The sequence below is a fragment of the Ammospiza nelsoni genome, chromosome 5 (genome assembly GCF_027579445.1).
Source record: "Ammospiza nelsoni isolate bAmmNel1 chromosome 5, bAmmNel1.pri, whole genome shotgun sequence".
NCBI classification, from domain to species: Eukaryota; Metazoa; Chordata; class Aves; order Passeriformes; family Passerellidae; genus Ammospiza; species Ammospiza nelsoni.
The window spans coordinates 44121953-44149621 of record NC_080637.1 but is presented as its reverse complement, the minus strand read 5'-3'; the positions used below and the strand labels follow the sequence as shown (position 1 = coordinate 44149621).

Sequence of the window (27669 nt, the reverse complement as noted above, 5' to 3'; positions counted from 1 at the left end):
CTGAGTTATGTCCTGCACCAACACAGCTTAAACTGATACCAAGGGGGCACCAACACACAAAGTGATTTTTCTTCCTCTTTTTCCTCTTTTCTTTTTTCTTTTAAATACTAAAACAAGGTTTCTTAAGAGCCACAGTTAAAATGCAACTGTTAGCCCTAAGAAGGCAGGGAAGGAGTTTTTCCTTAGTGAAGCTTTATTCATAACTCAGTAATCCGGGGATTCTTTCATGTTTCTCAAGAAGCTTTAAACTAATCAGCTTGATATTTGGATGGATGGCACATCTGGGAGTGGTTTGAAAATGCCATTTACTGAAAGTGTAATCAAAAGGCTCTTAGGGTAGTTTTTTGATGCTTGAGGAGGAAGTCTTTGGAGAGACCATATACAGTGATATAAGGGCAGGGACTAAATTCATCAGTCTTAAAGGAGAAGGGAGTTGTAGTGTCCTCAGACTGTGACAATCAGTCTTTACAAGTGTGAGATTTATGGCACTTGGGTAAATGCACTGGATCAAGCTAAAACATAAATCAAAATGTAGATGAGACCACAAAGAGGGTTCAGAGACAACTCAACAACAGCACGTCAGGAGATGGCTTGTGACCTGCAAGACAGGATTTAAAAGGCACAGTTAAGCCTGGGTGAGAGAGCCAAGAAGTAGGAATGCACAGAGCTACCAGATCCTTTAAAGAACACAAATCTTGCTCATTTACCACAAACAAATGGAGATCTGCATGTCAAGGAAGGGATGAATGAATTGGGGCAGCAGGACTGCAGTCTGAAGAGGGAGCTAACAGGTTCGGGAAAGTGTTGTCCACATCCCACCCTCACCTTTGCTACTGACCCAGCACCAGCAGCTCTTTCTCCATAGGAAAAACACTTTTGGTTGCTCTGCCTAATGCCCAGCTCCTGGCATCATTTTGCCAAACACCTTGGCTGCCTCTGATTTTTGTGAAGAAAATGCCCTACATTCTCCACCAAGAGAAAAGGCAGAGGTGACTTGAAAATGTTAACCCTCAAGAATTAGAAACTAAACCATGCATTGCTCCAAACACCGCTCCAGGACATGCCAGGCAGAAAGACAACTGGTCTTATGCACGGCCTCAGCACAGAGCAGATTTTTGGGATCCTGGTTAGGCACCTAGACAAAATTTAGTCATGGTCCAGATTGGGACCAGAGTTCCCCATTTAAATCTCTCTTTTGCAGGCACAACTGTCATGTGAACAATCATTTAAACCCCATTTTCTTTGGTAATATTTTTAGGAGGAGAACAATAAGATGGCATGTGTGACTGCAACCCATCTCACCCACCCGTGGGAAAAGAGCAAACAATGAACTTTTTTACATCATTTTTTGCTGTTAACTTAAAAGCGGAAATTCCTTTTTCAAACAATTTTTATGGATAGTCATTGTGTCCTGGACAAAGATTAAGAGCCACACAAACTACAGATTAGTTTGGAAAATTAATCTGTCATAAATCAGTTGCATCAGAAATTCTGAAAAAATAGCATAAAGCAGCAATGATACTTGTTGAAAGAGCAAACTGAAACCCTTTAAAAGAGCAACTATTCCTGAAAAGTTGATTATGCACTGTCAGTTTTAGTAACCAATTCAAGACAGAACATGACAACCAGACATTACCAGCTGCAAATCTTATCTCAGTCCCAGAAGAAGGGGAAAAGACAAAAACTTTAGATAATGTGCAATATCATACAGACAAATCAAAATAGGTTGAGTAAAGAAAGTGGCGGTTTAAGCAGCTACTGAAACCATGAGCTCAGCAGAATGACAATGTGCATGTCACACTAGTTTCCTCTTTTCCAAATGCAATACAAGGTGTTGATCACAATCTTCTGAAAGCTTTAAAAACCTGTGCTGCAGTTAGCAAAGATTCGGTGGTAAGTAATGAATACCTGGGTTCACAGTGGTGTTAAAACTCCTCTCCAGTAGCAAGAGGTGCTTTGCAAGAAAAATTCAAATCTTTAGAAAGCACACCCTCTGAAACATCATGCTTCAGGGCCCCTGGGTCCCAAGGACCTTCAGTATTACAGCAGTCAGCTGTATTTTCATTTATGAGTTTTAAACACAAACTACTGTAAAAGCTTCAAAGCCTAACAATAAAGAGCTTACTCAAGATCAAAGCTTTCAAGGTTATATTTATGTACCTGACAAAAAAATGCATCATTGCTAGCCTTTAAGATGCCTGACAGCTATGTTCCTTAACAAGAGCTCCTTCTCTAGTCCCAGTGCTTGATGGGAATGTGAGACATTTCTACTCTGAGATGTTACTTAACACTAACCGGTCTAAAGTTCAGATTTCCCATGTATGTTCCTTTGGCCAGGCCACAGAGCAGACCTGCAAACTAGCACCTTCATTTTAAGATATACATAATAAAAGCCAGCAGATGCTGCAGTGACTTCTACTCACTAGGCAAGATTCTTTACAACAATTTAAATAAATTATTAGCAAATTAAAAGATTTTTCATGTCACCAACCAAAGGTCCTTCACTATTTTCCTTTACAGATTACAATTTACCTTTTCATCCACAGTAAGAACAAAAGCAGAAAATCATATTGTGGAAAAACAAAGGGACAACAAAAAGACAGCCTGGCCTAATTCATAGAGATGTGTTTATTTACCAAAAAAAAACTTTGATAAACAGGTATTTTCTACCTGTGGTTCACATTGCTTACGGTACAAAAGAAAATAGGAACATTGTATATCAAGAACACCTTTTCCTTAATCTTCCTTTGAAATGGTTCATTTGTGCTCAGAAAAAAAAAATAGCAATAAAAACAACCCAAAACTCAAATCTTCAACTTGCAGAAGAGTTATGACTGGCTTTATCTTCAAACAAGAAAGATCCTTTAAAGTTCAATTTCAAGACTTTGTAATGAAACTACACCAATTATTGAGCTTTGAAGATTAATTTTAACTCTACAAAATAGCTGCAGACAACAGGCAAACTTCAGCTTTTCCTCTGGATTTAGTCATGAAGAAAACTACCCTGAAATTAAATTCTGGTGCATTTTACAGTATAAATGTAACAGACACACACTTTCTGTACCAGGAAAAAGCTCCAGCTGCTATGTCCTGTTTGTTCCAGTGCAAGACTATGCCCACCAGGGTGCTGCCTAAAGCAAAACACCCAACTTGTACAGAGGGAAAAAAGTAAGTGGTGCAAAACAATTCTAAAGAAAAGCCATTTACCTTTCTTCAGTACTGAATATCATTCACTTATTGCAGATTTCCCCATTAGAAAACACCAGGAATAGCAACAGATTCAGCTGCTTTTCTTCCCATGGTCAAAGGGTCACCAGCCAGCCTTAGTATACCACAAGGTGAGAGGACCATGGTCTGCCAGAAGCATCAATTCTCTTGAACAGCCTCATTTCAGTTACTAAAATATATTCTTTTCCATAGGAAATAAACTACTTAGGTATGTATATACAATGTGAATTCAAGCTACCAAAGTAGGGTGACCCACTCAAAGCTGAGAACAGCTTTCATCACTTTCTCATAACTTGTAGACAAAAACAAGTGTAGAATTGGTTGCAGTTCTGTCAAATTGCTACATGCTCTCTGGCATTTCTCTGCAGATACCAATATTTATTTTATAAATCTGAGATGGTTGGGAAAAACTTTGTAATAGCACATTTCCCATATCTTAATCCTAAATCATACATTGTTTGGAGTGACTGTCCTCTGCCTCTACACATGAGGTAATTAATTTTGGTGTTCCAGATGTGGCATATGCATTTTGTTCACAACCATATTGTATTATCACTTTGCATCAAAATAGTTATGACTGTGATGTTAAAAGACAGAATTTTTATTAGCTACCTCCAGTCAAATGAAAAAAATCAAACTGAGTAGGAAAACCTATGCCTAAGAAGGCAGCCACTGAAAACACTGAGATTAAATGCTCATTTTCCACATCCTTTTCTAGACTACTGTCCTGACTTGATTTCCTACCTGGGACAGGTAGGAGAAACCAAGAAAATTACTGCATATGACTATCAAGGTAAAAGAGAGGCTTGAGGGTCAAGGTGTTCAAAAACTGTAAGAGCAGAGGGCCAAAGGGGAGTTTGAAACAAGGCCTCTCTGATGCCATTTTTCTTTCTGGAGACAGGACGGTAAAATGGAGTGGAAAGAGGTCCTATCACACTGTTAGGATTCCCCCAGTCAAGCTTCCCTCTCATGGCTCTGTGCATATTCAGCTCGACAGAGCCTGGCAAAGGTTATCAACAGGTTCCTTGACATCACAGGTGTATTAAACAAAACAGACCCAGCATGGCTGTCCTTTCACTGTCTCTCATCCCAGTGGTTATACCACAGAAATGCTGAACAAAACCTCAGGCATCTTTTTACAGCTAAGTGCTGATGGGTTAAGAAAGTTTTCAGAGCAACTGCAAGTTTGCTATAGGGGAAGGAATACTACAAATAACATAATAGATCCTATGGATGGGAAAAAATCATCAAAGCCTTATACATCCCTACAACTCCAAGGCAAGGCAAAAAACACTGGTAAGTTTGTAATGCTGCTTATACAAGGATAGGATAGGATAAGGATTCCATCTGGAGAAAGCCCTTTCTTTAAAACCAAGATGAGGAAATCTGTAAAGCATAGTATGAGGAGTAAGCCCATCAACTGTGGTCAAGAATCAGTGGGTGTCAGCTGCAATGATGTAAGAAAAAAGCGGTAACTGTAACAGTACATTAGAATTTGCATTTGATATATAACATCCTGGAAGAGATAAAAGATCATCTCAGCAAGCTTGAATGTCACCCTGCAAAAGAAAGATGAACACTTTTGTAGAAGGTTACTTCAGGGTCATTTGGTATTTCTTCCCACAAGGAAGAAATAATATCCAAAAACTTAAACACAGTATCCCACTTCAATGTCATTTCCTAAAACCATGTAAATAACTCACAGCAGTACCTCATGGTGAGGCAAAGAGACAGCTCTTCATACTTTATATATTCTATGCGTCACTGACTTTTTTTTATACCTTGTGATACCACTGGACTCAGAAGGTGGCAAGAAAGAACATGAAGTAATAATGTACTCACTCCAAATATCCTTATGAAGGCAGAACATGCAATCCTAGAGAAAGATCCAATTAATAACTTTGCTTTCAGATCGTTGAAGATGCAATACAATGACACTCATTTTACTCACAGAAATTGCATTAAGCTTTTCTCTGGTATGCATGACTGTCAAAGTTTTGACACTGGCACAAGGCCAAATGCCCCCATGAAAATACACTTTCTCTGGTGTCTGCTGTGAGATTTTGACCAGGAATAAACAAAGCAGGCTCCCACTTGAAAAAAAAGAAAAATTTATTAACTAAACTACAAAAACAATTACTAAACTACACTCAAAAGAAAGGAAACACAAGGAAAATGAAAACCTCACAAAAACACTCTCCTCCTCCTCCCCCCTAAATTCCCAATACAATACGTCTTCCAAAATCACCAATTCTGGGTCCAGCACCACCCTTTAGAATGCTCAACTTTCAGTTCCTCAAGAGGAGAGGGAGTCCTTCCGTGTGTCGTGGTGGCCTTTTCCATCCTTGTTCCGGTGCTCTCACCACCGAACAAGAATCAGGGCTGCTTCCTGGGTCGTCTTTTTAAGGATGCTTTGTCCAGTTCCAGAAAAGCAGTCTTTCACCTTTGGGACATCTGTCCCCCCCATATTTTATATACCCCCTGGGGCCGAGGAGTACCCACACTGAATCTTCTTTGGCTCTGGGACATTTCTCCCCCTGGACTCAGTCTCTGTATCACACGGAAACATGGCTCTGTCCATGGCTACACAAAAGAGTCCAGCATAAAATGCCACTCCATCTTCTCCATTCTTTCAACATCTCTCACTCTCTCTCTCTCTCTGGTCCAGACCTTCATCACTCGTCTAGGAAGGGTTAACGTTCTGTAAGGTTTTCATTGTCCCAGAAGGGTTAAAAACTCCTCCAAGCGGCTGGACTCCTGGCTGCACCCCCCCTCCATCTCCTCAGCCGGGCTGCCTGCTGCCAGCACATGTTTACTAAATTTCAAGGTAACGGCCACAAACACAGGCTGCACTCTCTCTCTGTCTGTCTCCAAGGGGCGGGGACAGGCTGCACATTGCTTCCCGGCATTTCTTTACTTCTTCCTTCCACCCTTGGGGGGGCCAGGCCTACCTCTCTCGGGCTGGGCCACATGGCTTTTCCCCTCCTTCCGCCCAGCCAGCAACTGGGCCGGGGGAGAGACCCAACTCCTTCCCGCCGGAAACCCAAAGAGGAACTGCCAGGGGGAGAGCCCTGCTTCTACCCTGTGTTCTCAGAGGTGGATCCAATGCCCAGTGGTTGGGCCAGATGGCAATATTCAAATCTGAGCACTCATTGGCCCCATCCACAGCATCCCAGAAATCCTGTTTCCGGGTCAAACCATGACAATGACCAATATGATTGCATGCCAGAATTAAATCAACTATATGTTAAAATGTTGACTGATATATAAAATGGTTATGAACAGGAAAAGAGCAAACTGAGAAAGAAAAATCTATCTAGAATGGAGAAAAGGCTCAAAAGTTGTGGTACAGGCATGACTGGAATCAGGTAAGGAGAAAGAAGGCTCTTAAGAATTCATGTAAGGGGGCATTTATGTAAAGAGGACATTCATGTAAGGGGTATAGGATTTTATATCCTGCTCCTGTATTAGTTTACTCAATGAGCACAGGACCTAATCCATTCAGAGAGTAGCTCTCCATTTCTAACATGATGATATAAATGCTTTCTTTATGCACAAGATTAAATTAGGAGTCTGAGTAACTAAATAGTGAGAGCTCTATGAGAAGAAAAAGGGTTGTGGCAACAGCTTGTAGAGTCAACAGAAACTGAGCAATAATAAAAGCAAAAAGCTACACTTACAGCACAGAACAGGAGAAAAGGATTTTGTTTATTGATATGTATCTGAGAGGTATACAAATGCTAGCTGGTGCCAAACCAGAAGGATAATTAATGCCTCGAAGTACAGAATCTCTTACCACCTTCCTCTTCCCACCAAGAACAGGCATGCTTTGATGCTCCAGGATTAATTAATCAAAGTTATTAGATCCCAAATTCCAGTATTTCCCAAATTCTGGTATTTTCCAGCTGTGTGTGGAAAGAGTTCATAATTAACCCACAGGCAGTAATGCAAGACAGTGATGAAGCTGAAGACCTCCAGGCTTGTGTGGATATGTGTATCCCAGATGATGCTGCTGACATGACAACTGTCCCAGAATGAACCTATGAGTTAAAGACAACACACAAAAATAGTGTTTGTCTGTATGTACATAAATGGGAGAGTTTGCAATTTTAAGTAGGCAGCATACTATTTAGTACAAGAAGTACTAGGAATGATGATTGCACAAATAATTCATAACCCTACCAGGAGGAACCAGTTGGCATGAAAACAGTAACAAGACATAGACATTCTATATATTTCTTCAACCTAGAGCTCTGAAGATTCACAGACAAAACTTACCCAATATCTGATCATATTTAACAAAAGCATGCTGAAGTTGAAAAACCAAGATGTAGTTAATGTACTTGGTCTTGAGGGGCACTATTACCAGAGCTAGACACTAACAAATGCACAATCTAAGACCTACGTAAAAGGCTTTACAAGAAAGCAAAAAGCTAGTTCTGCCTTTCCTAACACTTACAGGTAATTTAAACACAGAAGACTTACAGAGAAAGTAATGGGATTACTGTTGCCATAGTTATCAAGATTATTTTTCGGCAAGTCCCTAAGTAATTTCAGCACTTGTCAAAGAACTTTGGAATTGGAAGAAACAATATATTTGTGCATACAGAAGAAGAGAAGGAAACCCCAGAACAAGGCCCTTTTAATCAGACAACAAAAATACTCTGGTACAGGAGGAATTTTACCAGGTGTACTGAATAGTGAAAGCCAAAGCTGTTAAATCATAAGTTCAAGGCAGTAAATCACAGTTCCCTTCATATCTGGCTTTGTGGGAAAAAACAAAAACAAAACAAAATAGAAACCAAACAAAACCAGGGAGAAATTCTCTTGACCAGAGCCTGGTATGCCAAGAATTTTGTAAGGGGGTGCACATACCAATGGCAAAATGAACACTGGAGTGGACATTTAATCACACTAGGAATGTCTCTGATCAGCATTAGCCAGGAAAACACCTTGCCATGCAGCAGGCTAGAACACGACACTCAAGTGAACAGCAGAGTTACACTCCAATGCTTCATGATATTAGTCTGAATAGAAAGGCACCACACTTTTTCTCTAAAATGACTTTATGTTTATTCTTTACTCTACTGTAGGTGGAAAATCGCAAAACAAAAGAAAATGCTAAGGGAACCCAAACAAGACACATACAACCCTGTAATATTCCCCTGGACTCCCTGTGCTTCCTTCAGTGGAAACACAGTTGGTTTCACTCCTACAGACTCTGTTTATACACACATTATAGCCCAATCCTGTGGCTAATTAAAGTAAACTTGGAGCAAGTAATCCCACTGAGGCCAATGAGCATGCTAACAAGCATACAGTCACACAAACAAATGTTTGCAGGTTGAGTCTGACAATACAAATATATTAACTCAGATCTCTAAAATTAGCTATTCCAATTAAATTTTAGCAGGGCACATGCTTCCACTAATTGGAATATGGACAGCATGCAAGATGACTGTTGCCTTCCGGAGACTGAGGAGCTCCTTTCAGGACTTTGTCTGGAGCAAGGTTATCAGATCAATGTAGTGCCATGCCAGGAGCTGCACAACTTTATCTTATCTCAACAGAAGCACGGTAACAGCCTTCTAATAAACAATAGACATTGGTATTAATAATTTCTTCTATATTTGACCCCTTTGTCATACTGGAAGCTGCACAATCTCTAACATACGTAACAACTTTAAAGAGACAAGTGAAGTGTGCATATCTACCCTCTGCACAGGGAAAGCAGTGTTGCACTCAGGTAAACAACATAAAGATCCATTTAGCATTGCTATGTATGAGAACGAGGATGAATGAAACACAAACAGTGATAAACAACAGCAAGACTCTTAGTTACAGGAACAATTCTACTCCATTCAGGTGCAAGGCACAGACATAGGTTTATCTTCAAACCCCTTAGCCCAGAAGAGGTCCAAATTATTTTGCTGAAATCCATGCACGATTTCTGAGGAAACTTAGGGGAATTAAGGAGGGGATTCACAAAGGCCAGCACACACTCAGAAGCTGCCTTAATTAGCCCAGGTGAAAAAGGAGAGGAACTCAACCCTATCTCTTCCTAGGACTTAAAAAAGTTCTTTCAATTACTGGAAAGGACTTTACCCAAATTTCAATATATGAGCTCTCTCTTGGAGCTGTGCCTCCGCAAAATATATACAAACACAGCTGAGGGGGCACTGCTTATATAAACCATAGATGAGCTTATCAGGGAAGTGTCTAAGACATTAAGTCACAAGGAGGTATCCTACCTGTCACACTGTGGGGTGATATCAACATGACACTATTCCATGTGAAGAGCTGCACCTCACTGGTAGGACAGCCCTATCTGCCAGGTATGCTGCAAACACCCACAGGGCTCAGCACCGTGGGTGAAATGGCCAGAGAAAGGCCTGGCCATGCACCCACCAGCAGTGATGAGAGAGGCACTGCACTGCTTGGCATGGCTGACAGGCAGCCTGGGACCTGCCCAGAGCAGCCTCTGCAGTGCCTGGGGTGCTCTGCAGGGCCTGGGCACCTGGCTGAAAGCACAACCAGCAGCTTGCTGGGGAACGATTTAGGGCTCCCCGTTTAGAATCCAGGTGTGCCTGCAAGAGGAATGCCCTGAGAATCCTGAGTTAATTTCTACTGCAAACAGCTGGATAGCATTTCTAGCTATAACCTGAAGTTGCTTTTAAAACAAGCACTTTGCAGATGTACTCACCAGATCCACCAATAGTACATTAACCAAGGGGATGATGTAAGAATGTTCCGCCACCCTAACTGCAGCAATCGCTGGTCAAGAATATGGATATTAAACTAATCTTATGTGGGATGTAGGAGAACTGGATGACAAGGAAATAAATGACTTTTTAATTAAATGGAAGAGGAGTATGAATAAAGGACATGTCAGTTTCAAAAGCTGAGCAAACAAAGCCATTGCCTACAGTGAATAAAATCATAGTTAAATAAATACATTCTTCGCATAGAGATTCTAAAAAGTACTGGCTTTCCTTTTCATTCCAGTTTTTCTTTCTCAGTGGTTACTTTGCCAAGGATTCCTATGCTCCTGCTTAAAGGCAGTACCTGCCTGTGGAGGGAGCCTACCTGCCACCAGAGCCAGCCAGAGATCCCTGGGGCTTCACCTGTTGAAGTCCTTTTACTCATTCCTAGCACATATTTTATTAGAAAAATCAAAAACTGAAATAGGCTGTTTGTTAAAAAACTCAGCATATCATTAACTACTAATGAAACCTAAGACTTTTCAAAGCACATGCACAGGATTAAAACTGCCTTCTTTAAAGCCAAGGGGAGCTTACCCTTGACCTCAACAGGAGAAGGTTTGAGTGAGCTTGGGTTAACGATGAGTACTTTTGAAAATCTCAGGCAAAGTGATGAAACAGTAAGATTAAGAAGGCTGACAGAAGAAGTGGTGCACTAGTATGGATTTATTTACCTTGATCCAGTGCATTAATGCCTATTTCCTGCACATACAAACCACCTTATATAAATCAAATTGGCTCCTTCTCTAAATGTAAATTGGAAGGAACACTGAAGCTTCACTTCAGTTTGCAGCAGTGGAGACAGTCAAAACACGTGTACCACTCCTCACCAATACATCAATATCTGAGGTTTTCTCATTCCCAAGAATGAATTACTGAGTTACAAGTTTTCTCAGGTACTCTGGAGCATGTGTTAGTGTATATCTGAGGGGCACAAGGGACATTAATAAGCATCAACAAATTTATTCACAGAAAAAGCAAGAGCAGGAAGAAAAAAAGAAATTGATATTATACTGAAACAATGGCCTAATGGGAAAAAGAAGTAACAAGACTGGTTTTTCATTTACACGATTGCAAAGTAGATAAAAATTGGCTTTAAAAGTCTTGTATACAAAACAATAAATGTCCTAACAAGGTAAACAGTATCACTAAGAGGTAATGAATGATATTTGGGTGCTCTAGTTCTCCTTCACATAAATAAATATATGACTGTAAACAGATATGGAGTGAAAACTTAGTTGCATATGGCAGTGCAGGGAGGGCTTCAAGATGCTCTAACCATGTGTAATTAACAGTATCCTAGAGGAACGTCCTGACCTTTGCCATACAAGTGGCATTTCCTGGTGAGAATTAAGTCACTACTGCTGATATTCTCAGCCGACAGAAAAAAGTGTGTGGAGTCTAAACTAGAAATAGCTTTCCAGATGTGGAAGCTATTTTTCTTTGAAGGTCAAGCCATGCTGCAGGGAAGACAACATAGCACTCATTCTTTCACCCAAGAGAACATTTTAGTCATCAGTGGCAAGGCCTTCATCCTGCTCTGGTCAACAGGAGCCTGGCCTCTGACTTCACTGGAGTCAAGACTTTTACTGAGAGATGCTACTTAGCATTTTTACTGACTTTGGGAAGTTATGCAGACCCCACAACCCAGATAAGGTGAATATGTTGTCTGCTTGGTTGGTTTTTAAACACCATGCACAGACTTAATTTATGAAAGACAACAGAATTTCCAGGGCAATAAAAATACAAAAATTGAACATCTTCAGATGATGCTACAAGGTAACTGTGAAGGAGCTAAAAGAGGAACTGCTCAGCTCTGAAGAAGAATATTAATGAAGAAAAAAATTCATAAAAATAAGCCTAGACAATCTAACTAGAAAGTCTTATTCTGGAACACATACTAGCATGGGCCACAAGAGCCATCAATTAGTATTGACAGGATGCCTGTATTGATGACATAAGGCAAAAATAACAATTGCATCTTCTTTTTTTATGCTTACAAGTGGCTTTATCAAGCTGCAAGATCAAGTCCTTACAAGAAAGTTTCCAGTCTGCTCCAGAAAACAATTACCACTATGTCTTTAGAGCTTCTTCAATGGCTGCAAACAAGACCAACTGTGGGACGTTGGCAACAACTAACAAAAGATCTCAGGATCATAGAGGATTGCATCTATGCATGTTTTTGGAAATATAAAACATGGGAACGATTTTATCATATTGAGAAATACTGACGGAGAATTAAGGCATTTTGTCTAATAGAAAACTACAGGCAGTGAGCTCTGTAAGCCATTTGGAATGGACATACTCCAAGATGAGAAACAGTACTATAAATTCTGGGAAATAGAATACTTAAAAAATCAGAGAGAAAAAAACAAAACATTTATTTGCATGCTGCTGTATCCCTGATATGATGCTCATCTACATCTATAGGGATGCATGAATACAGAATTCTAGGAAGAAAGGATTCCAAGATGGCAGGTTCCACTAATGGACAAAAACACCTCATTCCTTGGCCAGAGAAGGCTGCATCTGTATCAGCAAGCAGTACAGAGCAATAGGAGAGTAGCTATACACTGATACAGATTATGCTGAGGATCTAGTGTTCAGATTACACACAGCTGGAATGTTCCACCTCTGACTGGTTCTAGTCTGGTCCTATGCAACCAGAGACCATTTTCCAGTTTAGATTTGCCTGAAAGAAATATAATTCAAACATTCTCATTCACTTAAAAAACATATTCCTAATCTGAACTCAAAGTCACACATTGACATACAAAGTACCCTGTGTCAGCAGCTGTTGTATTTGGAATAAAATACATATACTGAGCTCAGAGAGTTTGATATCAAAGTCACAAATCACAGAAAAAATCAGGTTGGGAGGGACTTTTGGAGGTCATCTAGTCCAACCTCAGAGTAAGGCCAGTTTCAAAGTCTGATCAGGTTGCTCAATGTTGTCATCTTATTGCAAAAGTTCCACACCTTCTTGGTGATTTCTCATGGTCATCTCCTCACAGCACTGACTCCTTCTTCTCATACAGACAACAAACTCCAACTCTCTCCTCATCCCGCTAAGCCACTCTTTTGTAGCACTCATCATTACTGGACACAGCTGTGGCCTATTAAGGGCAGGCCTGTTCTTAATCTCTGATAATTAGTACAGCTGCAACGCCTCAGGAGATTGCCTTCTGCGCTATCTTTATGTTCTTACATTCTATCCCCCAAAAGCTCAAGGTCTTGTAGTGTTGAGTGTTAGATGTCTCTGAGGATGGAGATTCCAAATCCTCTTTGGGCAATCCTACTTGGTCTGCAAACTCTCATGGCCAGTGCTTAACTGTCATGTGAATTTTTAAAATTTGATTCAATCACACTTTCCCTCACTACAACTTGTGGCTGCCACTTCTTTCCCTTTTGCAACACACCCACAGGAAGAGTCTGACTCCATGTTTCCTGAATCAACTTGGCCTTCTATCCTCCAAGAACAAATTCAGTTGTTTCAGCCTTTCCCTCTAGCTTACATTGAACTAAGCACTTCAGTAGTGCTCCACAGAACTCTAGTTTATCAATCTTTCCCTTGTACTGGTGGCATGAAGCTAGACAGAGTATTTTCAATACAACCTTCTCATACCAAGTATAGGGGAATAATCACTTCCCTCAGCCTGCTTGCTGGCTTTGCTCTGGCTGACAGAGGCTCATGTGTGATTAGTCTTCATCATCATACCTGCTGTCTGTCAAGACAACCAGCGTTTTTTATCTACATTTGCAACTGGCCAGTCAGTGCTCATCTTGTGTTATTCCGTGAGAATTTTGTATCCCAGGTGCAGGACTTCACACTTCCTTCTCCTGAACATCATGAGGCTCTTGCTGGCCCATTCATCCAGCTTGCTGGGGTCCCTCTGAGAGGCAGTCCCACTCTCCTGTATCCAATTATCCCCAAGGTATGGAGTTATCCTGTTTTCCAGCTTCAGGCACCATTCAGAAGGTCATGAAACGCTAAGTGACAAGTGAGCAAACAAAGCTAATTCACCTACAAACATTCTGAAGATATAGTCACTCCCATCACCCTCTGAGATCCCATCAGATCTCTGACAACAAGAGGCCCCACTGTCAGCCCTGAGAAACATAATTCCTGATTAGCCACCAGTTAGATGGACATTGAAGCTGCAACCACAACCCTCTTAGACCAGTGGTCCAACCTTTCAACCACTGTACAGGGCACCCATTCAGTCCATACTTTCCCAGCTAGCCACAAGAATGCTACAAGAGTGTGCTGAAAGCCTTGTTGAAATCAATTAAATGAAATCTGCTGCTGTTATTCACAGAGGCGGCTGTTTTACGATAGAAGGCAAGAATCAAGTTGCTTAAGCTTGTTTTACCTGTGGTGTACCCAAGGTGGCTGTTCCCTGTTACTTTACTGCATTTTGTGCATTTGCCCTACCACAGCCTACCAAACATGACAGAAAACAGCCTCTCAAAGACACTGTCTGGCTCCCTCAGATATATCCCATCCAGCTCCACGGATTTGTGGAGAACACTGCTTGGAATCAATTCCTTCATATGAGATCACCAAGCCCTACAGTCATCTTTAATCTGCTGAAGTATTATAACAATATGAGAGAGTAGCAAAGTCTGATGATGGGCCAGGTCTTGGCAACCTTTGTGATCCAGTCCTTTGGGAAGCAGCAAACTTTGGAACGCATCAAGTCTGGTCAGCACATGGATATCTGCACTTCCTCCACCAGGGAGTCTTCAATACCAGTTACCCATTGCTTCCTCTTAGTGGCACTGGTTAAGAGCAGTTGATTGAGTGCAGCTGGTCTAAACACCTCTCATGCCAGAACTCACTCCTCCTTTCTTGTTTCCAGGTCTATAGGTTTTATTAAATCTATATTATTATTATTAGCCTCACATATTTGTGTTACTGAGTACAACACCAAGTATGGGTATATCTTTCCATTAACTTACCTGAAAGAAACTGCTTGAGGCTGGAAATAAGACTTCCTAACAGCGATGCCTAAGATTCAGGCTTCTCAAAGTGAAAAAGTTAGATATAAGCAGCATAAAGCCAGCTACTTATGAACATGACAAAAAAAAGAAAGCAAGCAGATGCTACTTGAATGGAAAGAAAAAGAAGGAGAAAAAAAATCTATACACTTATTAAACCAAAAATACATACACAGAATGCTCCATAGTACCAGAGATGTCAATGACTTGTCCATGTCATGATGCATACGGTTCATATTGAGTGTGTGCACAAACCTTTACTGCCAGACTTCACAGATCTCGCTGCGGTCAGGAACACAGCCAAAGCCATAAATGTAACACCCGATTTTCAGGGGAGATGGGAATGTGGAAAAGAGTTAGGGAAATTCTCCTATGAGGATGCCTTTGAACAGCTCCAGATAACCAGAGAACATTTCCTGCAGCCTCCAGGCATTAGGATGTGGCACAAGGGCATTCATTCATCTCCAGGTCAACCAAGTGAGGCCAAGGCTGCTAAGCCCATCCCTTTCCTTCAGACATACATGGGAGGAAACTCCCCCTTCTGCCACTAGACTATACAAGAGAGGGGAGGGAAAGAGAAGGAAAAAAACTACAGTCTCCTGTCCACCATTTTAGAGAGAGAAAAGGGATTCCTCAGCTGCTGCTTTTCCTATCTGACATCTAAATGGAAAAGGCAAGAGATCAGGCTCTTTCCCTACTGCATTAGATGGGAGAAGAAAGATTAGGAGGAAGCAGGACAGGAAGAAGGCAGGAAGCAGCCAACAAAAGGTAAGAAGAGATACTAAAATGATGTACTAATGCTTTCACATTTGAATCCAAATTCTTAGAAATCCACAACCCAGCTGTGGAAAAAGAACTTTGGGAAAGCTGGGAGGGGATGGAGGGATGTTTGGCTTTGTCGGGATATGTACATGTTTTGTTTTGCTTTGTGTCTGCATGCTTCATCCAAAGGGTTACACAACGTGAAGCTTTCTACAGCTATATGACAACACACACTCCCGACACATCCAGGGAAAAACCTCAACCAGACTAAAATTTGTTCAAATGAACACCCAAGTCTAGCAGGACGCTAATGTTTACCAGGTACCACAACAAAATTATGCATTAGAAAATATTCCCTGCCTAGCTGTGAGAGTACAGCTTTCCCATGGAAATTCTAATGCCCTAAATTCACTAGCATTTGCCAGATAGAAGCAGCTGCTCCAGGATTCCTTTGGCAAACACCATATCTCAGTTTTTTGTTCTCAGTATGCTGCAATTTCCTGTGGAATGAAGAAGTCATCTATACTACAAAGAGGTGCAGTACTAACACTTTTAGAAGTAAATTATTTTACAACACATGTATTATGGAGAGAAATATAATACTTGGGCTGAGAAATTCCCAAGCGGAGAGAGATTAGAAAAACAATCCGATAAACAAACACCATCAAAACTTGTATATTTTTTTATTCAGTGCAAAATATATTGGGTAACTGTTGCTGTTTGCTGTTCCTAGAAAGAGGGGAATTCTGTTGCCAACAGCTGTAGTTATTCATAGGAATTCTAAGACTATATTGAAGATTTATGCTCCTGACAAAGGCATAAAGCTATCCAAACTAGGGCAGAAAAACCAGAACAGTCATTTCCCAATGAAACAGACACACATTACTTTTGTTAACTCTTACTATGGCACAAGTTTTGACCTTCAAAACCAGAAACTCATGCTGTGGTTGATGTTTATAATTATTAAGTCTTGCAATGCCACTCTGCACAGGGTGAACTGGCTTATCACTGTTATACAAGCCAGAAAGATACCCTATCACCTTTAAATCAATTCAAGTCATAAATACTTACCTCCAAAAGCACGACTTTAAATTCCCTTCTTGAGATTTTGGAGTTTTACAACTATGCTTTCCGCAGCTTATGAAAAAGGAATGAGGGTCCCCTTATGAGAAAGGGGACCCTAGGCAAAAGGCTGTCCTTGCATGAAGTAAACAAGCAAGGGGAAGAAATTTGGGTCTCTTTGCGTCAGTTAAACAGATGCAAGTGGCCCTCTCTGCCTGCACATCACCCTCCTGATTCTCATGGAAAAACTATTCCTTGTGCTCTGCAGGATTAAGGTCTTCTGTGCTCAATGGAACTACATCAGATGACAGAATACAGAACTATTATTTTTAAGTCAACTGACATTCAGCAATAAAACTCAGGATATCAGAGGTTTTAAAGTTCATTTATTTGCAAGCAGCCAAACAGCATAGTCTGGGTTGAATCCTGGGCCAATTTACAGTTCTACTCTATGCTGTTCCATGAACATCACACCGAGTTACACAACTTGGAAATCAATAAATCCACTGCCTTGAAAGAATTTGCTCAAAGATTCACAATAAGTCAGTGGCAGCATCTTGCCTAGATCTCAGACTTTGGCTTCCATTTTGCAGTTGCTTGGTCCACCAGATCATATTTATACAGTATCAACAAAAATACTTTTCTTTCTGAAATTGCTGTTCGTTTGATTTGTTGGTTTGGGCTTGTTTTTTACTAGGAAAAGAAAATAAACTAAAAGTTTCTAAATAATTATGGTTGTGATTTTCTTTAACCAACTTTACTTCTCAGCTGTAGGAAGGACAGAAAGCCTGATCTCTTTGAATAAAATGCAAAATAATTCAAAGGCCTACATAAAAAAATCACTGTGTACATCCCAGTTTTCAGGTTCAGACAGATATAATCTAATAGTCTATTTAATTACTAACTTTAAAAATCCTACATGTAACCTCAGAGAAGCAAAAGATGAAAACAAAACCTTCCATCAAGGATCAATTTACTACCACTCCTTAGTCCTGCAAAATGGTCTGTAAAAACAGAGGATATTTTCCTTAACAGAATCTTAAGTGACCATAAGCAAGTGAACAGAAAGTATTCCATTTCCATAGTATTTATGATCCGAAGGAAAAAAAAAATTAAAATCTGGGCACTTAAAACCAACTTCCATTTTAAAAGTTTTAGGGTCTAAAAGAAGAATAGTATATATGTGACAAGCTTCTTTCTGTCACCACAAATGGCTTCTTTAAAACAAATTACCATTGACAAATAATCAGTTAGAAGAAGAGTTTCCAATAAGGCAGAAGTTAAGTTATCTAGCATGGCACTAGAGAACACAATTTTAAATGTGCTTATAGTTTTATTAGAGCCAATGGTTTTTTCCATGCTTAAGGCTAAGCATATGTTCGTGTACTCGGCCAAGACAAAAGCTTCCAAGTCTGTTGTTAGAATGCAAAGCGAAGCTTTTTATCCCAAACCACATTTTCTTGCATGTAATCAGCCCTGATGCTGCCACCATAGTTTCCAATTCATTCCAGGGTGCACTCAGCATTTATGAGGGCACAGATGGTGCTCTCTTTCCTGGGTTTCTAAAGAACATGCCTAAATATTAAAACAAACTTGGCTTTCTGCCTCCTATCCTGTTCTTGCTCTCTGTATTGCCACCATAAAAGTAACAGTAACCTTTGATCTAACCTGGAAGCCTTTTCTAATTAACACAATTTGGCAATAGGACTATCAAGTACTGTCAGCCCACTTAAAACCAGAGAACCTGATATGCAGAAATCCAGCACACTAGTCACACTAGTGATCAAGAGCAGGAACAAGCAATCCACAAAACAATCAAAAGGACAAAAATTGGTAACAATTTTTTCAGTAACAAACTACATGATATCCTGACGGTATTTAATGGCTGTGTATGTCTGGAACATACACAAGATTATTCAGCAGCTTAAGCAGCAATTATCAAATAAAGAGGCTGATTTGTAAGGCAAATAAAGAGAACTAGCATGACAGTATTTAAGTGAGCAAGGCCTTTTCCAGCACACTCAATGCCATAGTTTGCATTATGCTGAGAACTTTCAGGCAGCATAGGACGTTTATTCCTAAATTTTGAAAATTATCTACTTGTTTCCAAGCACGCACACATCATCATACACAGAGACCAACAGAAAGACCAGCTGTCAGAATATTCCATTAAAAATGTCCTAAGGTAAGATAATCTCAGATTTGTCCAGCAGATCTTGACAAAATGTTCTTGAACATGCAGCTAACTGGACGCAGGTGAACGTGATGGTCAACAGGTCTTAGCCACCCTTCTTCACAGGCTCTCAGTCTCACGCAAAGCACACTGACACTGGAAAAATCACAGGTCATGTGCATCAAAATAGGTATGACCACACTCAAATGGGGGTACAGCATGAGGGAAGAGCTTGGAGAAACATTAATCAGACTGCTTGGAAAAAATGTTCCTGAGTGAGGACTATTTCACTACCTTGCTGGTAACATGAGGTTAGCAGCCAGTGCATGCTGCCAGAATCTGGGACAAGAAATGTGCATTTAAAGCAATTGTCTTGACGTCAAAACAGCTCAGCAATTGCATGCATAAACTGGTAAAGAAATCAAATCTGAACAAACATCTAGTCTAGAAAACTAGTTTTAGAAGTACATTTAAATGCCAAAAAGCCATAGATTGTACAAAATAATCTGTTAGTGCCTAAATTTCTTTTAAAAATAAGCAACAGCTAGTAATTTTGCAAGTAATGATCCTAGATATTTGCGCTCCACAAAATATAATAAACTAAATAAATCTAAATTAGCATATTCTACTAAATAAAAATTCCATTAAAATCATAATAAAAGTGAACAAATAAAAACTCTGTAAATATAAACGATTCATGAACAAGCCACTGTAAAACATACATAAATGAAACAGTATTTGATATGGATGGCAAAGAAACTGTTCTGCAGCTAGTCAAAATTACTTTTTATAGTCCATTCCCTTTGAGGCAATGGATTATGAGTCCTCCTATATCCTAGCCTCTCCCAAGGTAACCTTTCCTGCTGTCTCCTTGTGTCCTGAAACTCAGCCCCATTCATGTCTCAAACTTTGCAATATTTCCTGGTGTTTGTTTGGCTTCCAGGACATTAAGGCTGTTCCCTTTTCTTGGTATCATGAGTTTACATGACACATAACTTGAAATTACTGGTATATTCAATACTTTTGAAATTATGGCTTGAAAACAAGCTTCAAAATAGCAGCAACAGCAACCCTGGCCTTACCTGAAGGATCTTGTATTGTCATTTCCTTACGCTTCCGCATCAGCTTGTCCTTAACCCATGGGAACTCCTGCAAGGAATCCAAGAACACATCAAAAGCTTTGGGTCCTCTGGTGGGGAGAATATCAAGGAGCATCATGGTTTTCCTCTGACTAGTGGTTTGGGCTTTTATTTCTTGAACATGACTGTCTGTGAGAATCCCTTCTTGGTAGAGATACTGAATAACGAGTCCATCCACCAGCACCTCTGTGCAGAGCTCCAGGCGCAGGGAGCGTAAAAGCTGCTTGTCTCTGGCATCCATCTGGCAACCTAGAGTGTGCAAAAAGGAGTAAGGAAATGTGTGAAGAATAAAATACTTCAACCTTTAACATCCAGAAGTGATATCTGAACATCCAAAAGTGATGTCTGACACCTGTCAACCTTCACAGAAAACTCCAAACTCAGAATCACCAACCTGGTAAAACTACTAATGATCCCCATCATCTTCTTTCCACTCAGATTCACTGTCACACAAGGTAAAATGATCCAGTTTCTGGGAAATTAGACTAGGCAGGAATAGAACATTTGGCATAGCAAATGGCTTTGCTGGAGTGAAACCCATGCCAAATAATCCTGCTAGTTTAGGTCCATACTAAAGGCAGCTAGGGCACTTGCCAGTCCTTAAGAGACAGTAACTGCCCCAAAATTTAAGAGATATCACACCTGACCACTGATACAATTACAAAAGCAGCAGCAGTACAGAAGCAGCAGGGACAGAAGCAGCAGGTAGCTTTGGCCTCCAAGATGCAATTCAAGTCTAAGAGGGGTAGAAACACCCCTTAAATATCAGGTCGTTCTCACCCCTGAATCATCCTGGAAGACAGCTCTGGAACTCAGCTGTTCTGATGAGAAGAAACTTTCTTTGAATTTCCTCCTCAAATTTATCCCCTTCTATTTATAGGCATTTCTTCTGCCAAAACGGTTCCTTAGCTTAAATAGCTCTTCTCCCTCTCTTCTAATGTGTTCACAGGAAGGCATCAGATGCCCTCTGCCAGCTTCCATGTCACTTGACTAACACTCTGACTAGACCAAAACTGAAAAAGATGCATTTTATAGCCACTCTACAAAAGAATAACCAGGGTCCTGGAAGCAGCTCATCCAAGATCAAGTCAGCAGTCCATGCCAGACCTTCAAACCAAATCAAAGTATTTCACCCAGTCCTTAATGACAAACATATCCCTGGGCCCATTAATGGCATTTGAGAAAGAAAATGACAGGACAACACAATTAAATACCTTCTCATTACTAAATAATGAAGTCAAAAAATAGCAGCAAGTGTTGAGTGTGATTACCAAGAGGGTTTCTAACAATTAAACTAGACACTGCTGTTTGAACCACTAGACCTTGCAGAAATTCTACTTCGTTCAGCCAGAGGATACAAGCAAGGAGAGACAGAATTTTCAAAGCTTTTGCATGAAACCTGATGAGGTCTTTTTAGCATCAGAGGTGCCTGCTGACTCCCAGGGCCCCATCAAAATTGTGTGGTTGGCCTGGTTGTTAAAATCCAGGAGGGAGACCAACAGAACATACTGGCATGTAAATGGCACCTTGGACAGAACGCAAGAGCACAGAGTCATGAGAGAGAGACTGGAAAACCTTGTCTGTGACATCCTCTGACAAAGCCACTTTCCAAAAATGCTTCCATCAAGTGTCAAAAGCACTGCTGGAAAGCATCTTCCTGGAGGACTCTATCTTTCCTGGGCTACTCAGTGCATTTCTCATCTACTGAAGTGAATTTCAAGGTGCTTACCTTCTGTCTAGGGATCGTGTGGGAACCAAACACTGCTATGCCAGCCCATGTCCCTAAGAAATGCTAGTTTGCCAAGCACAGTTCAAACATCAAACTCCATCATGGACTGAAGCAGTGCAAGCAAGGAGACAGACAAGGAGCAGGCAGGAAAGAGAACTGGATTTTCCCACTTGATGTTAGGATGCTAATTTTGGACAGGTGAAGCTGAAGATTCTGGTCTCCAACACGTAGAACTACAGAAAGCAATCTCTGGACTAGAGCAAAATTCAGGCAGTAAATCCTACTACTTCTTCCTTCTAGGAGAACACCCTTGAGCTCATGAAGCACTTGCAGAGTTCAAGAAATGCATCCAGCAGCACCTCTAAGGGTGTCATCTAAACCCAGGCAGAAAACTGCTTCAGATACTACAGAATTTTTGTGTTTCACATTCTGAATGGGCCCCAAGAGTCCCCATTCAGGAGCCTCCTCACATGCTGGATGACTGTACAGAACTTGTCAAGTTCATCTTCCTCCCAACCAAAGCAGCCAACACTTTTCAAAAATAAAGCTCTTACAAACTAAAGGTTTGCACTTTGTGCATTGAGAAATGCCTGTCAAGCCAGGAATCAGAAGGGAGAATTTCTGCTGTGAAAGCCCTTTGCCTTGCTGACTGCAGAGTGCACACAACTGAGGGTTTAAAGTCCTGGCACTGGCCTGGTAAATTTCCAGGGTGGAGCATACTGACTTCTAAGGTCTTTTTAAAGATAAAGTATTTCTTTGTATGTGTTTACTGTGAGAATCAAATGTCTGAGTTAGGAACTAAGCAGCTAGATATGGAAATGTATCAGGATTTTGATGTGTAACAGTGTTGGGACAGAGTGCAACAGCTTTAGTGCAACACAGAATTATCAAATTCATTTTAATCACAGCCTAGGGGTTCAAAGTAAAGCTCTGAATTAAATTTAGTCGAGTAATTTTACAGAAAATGATAAATACGAGATGTCCATTTACCCAAAATATGACTCAAGCATTCCCCAGATATGTCTGAAAATTGACCTTTTTCATTATAAAGCCAAATTTTAAGAAATATAGCCCACGACCTGCTGAATGAGCACAGTCCTTGACTCATCCCCACACCAACACAAGCAGGTTTGCATTTTTCTGGATCTGACAGAGTAACTGTCCATAAATGGGGACAAAAAAAAAAAAAAAAAAAAAAAAAAAAAAAAAAAAAAAGAAGCAGCAAGTTTTGCTTTTGCTTTTAACGTTTTCCCTGCCGAGGATAGGCAGCTGCACCTCCGGCAACAGCCAGGGCCAGGTGCCCGCACGGCGCCCGAGACCCCTCAGGCAGCAGCAGCCCCCGGCCCACCTCCCGTCCCGGCCTCCCGCCGGGCAGGGCTGCGCCAGTGGAGGCGGCCCCGCCGCCCCGGCCCGGCCTCCCCGCCGAAGCCCGGCCCCTGCCCCGGCCCCCGACGGGCTCCGCGGCACCGCTCTCCTGCTTCCCCCTCGACGGTGCCTGGGGCGGGACGGGACGGAACGGACGGAGTGGAGCCGTCGGCAGCGCCCGGGGGAGCGAGCAGTGTGCGGGGAGCGCCCGCCGCCCCCGCCCCGTACTTACACGAGGGGAGCGGGAAGCTACCCAGGACGCGCCGGCGCCCGCGGAGCTTGCGCGGGGAGCACCATCTTTGTTGAAGGCAGGAGGGCTCGGCCGGAAGCCGCCGCCGCTACCGCCCTGCTGCGGGCCGGCCGAGGAGGGGCGGCCGCTGCCGGACCGCCAGCGCGGGAGGGGCCCGCGGCCGCCATGTCAGCTGCGGGCAGCCGGGCCCGGGCGGCAGCAGCCGTGGCTGGGGAGGGGGCCGCGGGAAGGGACCCGGCGGTGCCGCCGCTGCTCGGTGCCGCCGCCGCTGCTCGGTGCCGCCGCCGCTGCTCGGTGCCGCCGCCGCTGCTCGGTGCCGCCGCCGGGGCGGGGGCGGGAGGTGTCTCTGGCAAGGAGGCGCCTTTCGCGGAGTTCGGAGGACCTGCTGCGCTCTCAGGAGTCGGGGCGGTGGGGGTGTTTAGTGAGGGGAGGGGTTGTGTCTAAAATTAAATTAGAAATTACGAAATTGGAATTTTAATGACATTAGAAACAGCTGATCTCATTACTCTCTAGGCACACTGGTTCCTATTTTTGAGTATGCGATATAAGCTGAACTTCATCGTGGTGCTGGCATCCTCATATCAAACACAGAGCAGTATTATATCCTATACTGTACACATTTGGCTTCATTACTTTCATCTGGACAGCCTAAAAATGAAGAAACTTTAATCGATGAAAATAATTTGTTCAAGTAAGAGCTGGCCTGTGTCTACCACATTGCTATGCACGCTCTTGTCGTTTTATTCCTCTGTTAGTGAATACTGTATTATTCACTTAATTTTATACGGATGCCTGGAACTGAAATACAGTAGGAAAGAGAAGACAGTGATTCACAGCGCTGTAAAAATGAGGCAGTGTCACTTTCACTCACACATCATGAAATAACTTTTTTCCATCTTTGCATAGGTGTCAGGTGTCACACGGGATTGAGTGGTGTCAGCCCTTTTTCTTTCATGTCGGGACCGCAATAGCGATGAAAGGGAAAAAAAAAAAGATATTCCAGTGCTGGAACGTACTACCTTTGAAGCTGCAGGCAGGCACAGCAAGCTGGCTGTGGTCTGCACAGCGTGCTAATACCTACCCTCTGGAAAAGCAGGAAAGGTGGTTGCTGCACTGCTGCTAGAAACGTCATCACCTTGTGAATCCCATTTGTACACTCTGTTTAGACTAATCGTACAAATTTAAGGGTATTTGAAATACTTAAGGGTATTTGGAAGCTGGTGGTGGAAACCTTTACGTGCCTTTCCTAGATACTGTACCCAAGAAATACTTGCCATGGAAAAATGTAACCAAGAGCAGAGTTCACATTCTGCCTACACTTAACATGATATTTATCTACAAGATTTTGCATAAAGATAGGCAGCCACACTCAGGTGTCTTAAATCCTTTTCCTTTGATTTTCCTGTGGCTGACAGTTGAGAATTTATGTGGACACAGAATGTAAATCAGCCTTAAAGGCAAAGTTTGTACGCTGGTTTTAAGAAATGTTTTTAAAAAATGGATACACATATCATGTGGCCAGCTTCTGCTGAGATGCTACTTATTTGGCAGTTTTAAAGCAGTGTTTTGGTTTGATGACATAACACTTTTATCTGCAATTATTTGCAGGTAATAAATTGGATACAGGGGTTTAAATTGCTTGTCAATAATTGATAAATAATATCTTATTACATCTGATAAACCAAGGTAAATATTTTTTTTTGTCTCAGGCACATGTTAGTCTTCTAGGAATGCAGACATAAAAATATCTAAATGCTCCTCTGGGTTGTTTCAGAGCAATGCTTTAACATATTTGACAACACTGGAAGCCACTCAAGTAACTCATCATCAGTAACTCCAAGACAAGAAGTATGCTGCTGTTGTAGCCAAAGTACAGCTGAGGTGGTTTTAAATTTTCTTGCCATGACGTTTGTAATAGTAGTTGTGAGGAGATGCATTTGTAAACAGTCCAGAGCAGCTCTGGGGAGCAGAGACACCACGACTGTCTGCATAATCATTCCTCAGCACAGCAGTGCACAGCTACTGAGAGCTTCCTGTCCCAGCTTCTTGTACTTCTGATTGTCACTGCTGCCCTTTTTTTTATTTCTTTCAGTCATGATCTAAGGAACTGTATTATATCTGGAATTGGAGTGACCAAACTTGGAGACTTCAGAGAATCTCAACATTGCAATCCTGACAGCTGCTTTTAATTGCAGATAATGTGGCTGCATTTTAAAATAGAAAATTAGAACAAGCAGTTACATCACTTCGTTTACTGTATCTTTTTGCCAGATGAGGCAATTTGGGTTTTTTAATTTTATACTATCCAAGAATGTCTTAGAAAGTTAGCAAAACATATGGATATGCACAGAGCGACTCCAGATTCCACCCAAGGAAATTAGAGCAGCTACACAGTCAGCATTTAGTCACGTATTTGCTTGCAGTCTGAACAGAGATAGAAAGAAGGAAAGCAGTGAAGGGAAACAGATAGGCCTAGGAAGGAAGAGGACAGCACCAGAGGTCCAAATCTCATTAAGGGAAAATCTGGCGTTTCCTTTTCCTTTCACTAGTTAATAACTAGTGCTGCAAATTTATTTAGTGGAAACTGAATACGCTACTGGTGTTTTGAGTTCATCTTTAGCAACGCAGCCAGGTTTTCATTATATAGTACAGGTACAGGATGAAGACACGGAGAGAAGTCCTTAAATTCTTTGTTTTGGTCCCATTTGGGTTCAGCCCTTACTAACGGTCTTCCACTTCCATTCTGGTCCAAGTTCAACAAAACTTCAGAGACATGGTTTGGTTCTATTTCAGTTTTAAGGACAAATACATACATATATTTTATATCTGTTTGAGCCAGTTTGGTGTCAACTCAGTGCCCCACTAACTGCTCAAATCTCAAAGCTAACCATGTAGAATTAAAAAACCATTTCCTAGATTGCAGATCAATGGACCATAATAGTCAGCCCTGCACTGCACATCAGTATCCTCAGACTTTTTGTCTTAAAAGCTTGTTCTGTCTGGTTCTGCATATTGAGGGGCCATCAGTGGTCATCAGGCCACACTTTTAAGGACTGCTGAATTCGGGATCACAAGTCCAAATCTGTGAGAACCAAGCTAAGCAGCATCTCTTCTGACATGCTGTTCACTTTACATGTAGGTTATTCCGAGTCATAATCCCAGATTTTTGCATTTATTATGCACTTTTAAAAGCTCACTTAAAAGTCACAAACCTTTTTAGAAAGGTTTGTGTACCAGAATAATGAGTTTTTTAAGAAATGCTTTTGAGAGGACCCTTTATGCTAATTAGAGTCAAGCTGTATCCAGGCATGTGTGTAATTTGTTTTCTACAGACTAGTTTGTTTTCTGCTGATAACAAGAGGCCAAATGTGTTCTTAAAACTGGCATAAACAGATTTAATGTATTAGGATTGGGCTGTTTTCAATTGTCTGCAGGACAGCATTCCAGCTTTAGAGACAAAAGAAAAAAATAGGAGCCTCTAGATTTGTTTGTTAAAAGCACATCTAATTGGTTAAATCTCTCACAAAACCTCAGAAATTAGGAAGGGAAAAGAGAAACATATCTTGTATGCTTGCCTGTCAATTTTAGAAAGAAGAGCGCAGAAAACATTTCTGTAAGTGATATGTCTCAAAAACCGTGGTAAAATGTAAGTCAGGGTGAGCCACACTGGGTGGCCTGAAGGCCAGATGAGGGTTTTGCAAACCATTGCTGTCCACTGCTGTCCCAGGCAGTAACCCCTTCCCTTCCTCCCTCTTCTCTTCCTCCTCACCCTGGCCCCCATTGCCCTCCCCTTTGCAGCTTTGCCCTCTGTAATGCTAACATCCAAATCTCCTGTGCCACTCACTGAAAACCTGGCTGCTGCCAAGGAAAGGAAGGGTTTGGGATAGAAAGTTTCCCCAAACTGTAGACCAAATCTTAGGCATGCTGTGCTGGATGCTGGCAGGGTTTGAGGGCACTAGGTGGTGACTTGGGAAGGGGTCCCGCTCTTCAGGTGGCTTTTGCTACTAGAAAAATGATTCCTTATCCCTCCTAAAAAAGATGACAGGCAGGACTGAAGCACATCACTGAAAGGGATCAGCCCTTGGGCTGCTGTCTAATTGTTCTGATACTTTGTAACTTCCATTCATTTAAATAATAAAGACTTTAAATTCAATGCAGATCAAAGAGAGGAATTAATATAAAAGATAGGTGACAAGTCA

General features: G+C 41.5%; 1 protein-coding gene across 2 annotated transcripts in view; it reads right to left on the bottom strand.

Annotated features, from left to right (window-relative positions):
• CRADD (CASP2 and RIPK1 domain containing adaptor with death domain) overlaps positions 1–23626 on the bottom strand; it is an 81170-nt gene extending 57544 nt beyond the window's left edge. The window contains exons 1-3 of one of the 2 annotated variants that reach the window (XM_059471941.1): positions 23453–23626; positions 20070–20375; positions 6905–7268 (exon numbers count right to left, since the gene is read on the bottom strand). In XM_059471941.1, the coding sequence (XP_059327924.1) occupies positions 7072–7268; positions 20070–20367 (495 nt within the window). In that variant the 5' untranslated portion in view covers positions 20368–20375; positions 23453–23626 and the 3' untranslated portion in view covers positions 6905–7071. Of the gene's footprint in view, positions 1–6904; positions 7269–20069; positions 20376–23452 lie in introns of those variants that run through there. The other variant, XM_059471940.1, reaches the window with a different exon arrangement.
• Between the last annotated feature and the right edge of the window lie 4043 nt (positions 23627–27669).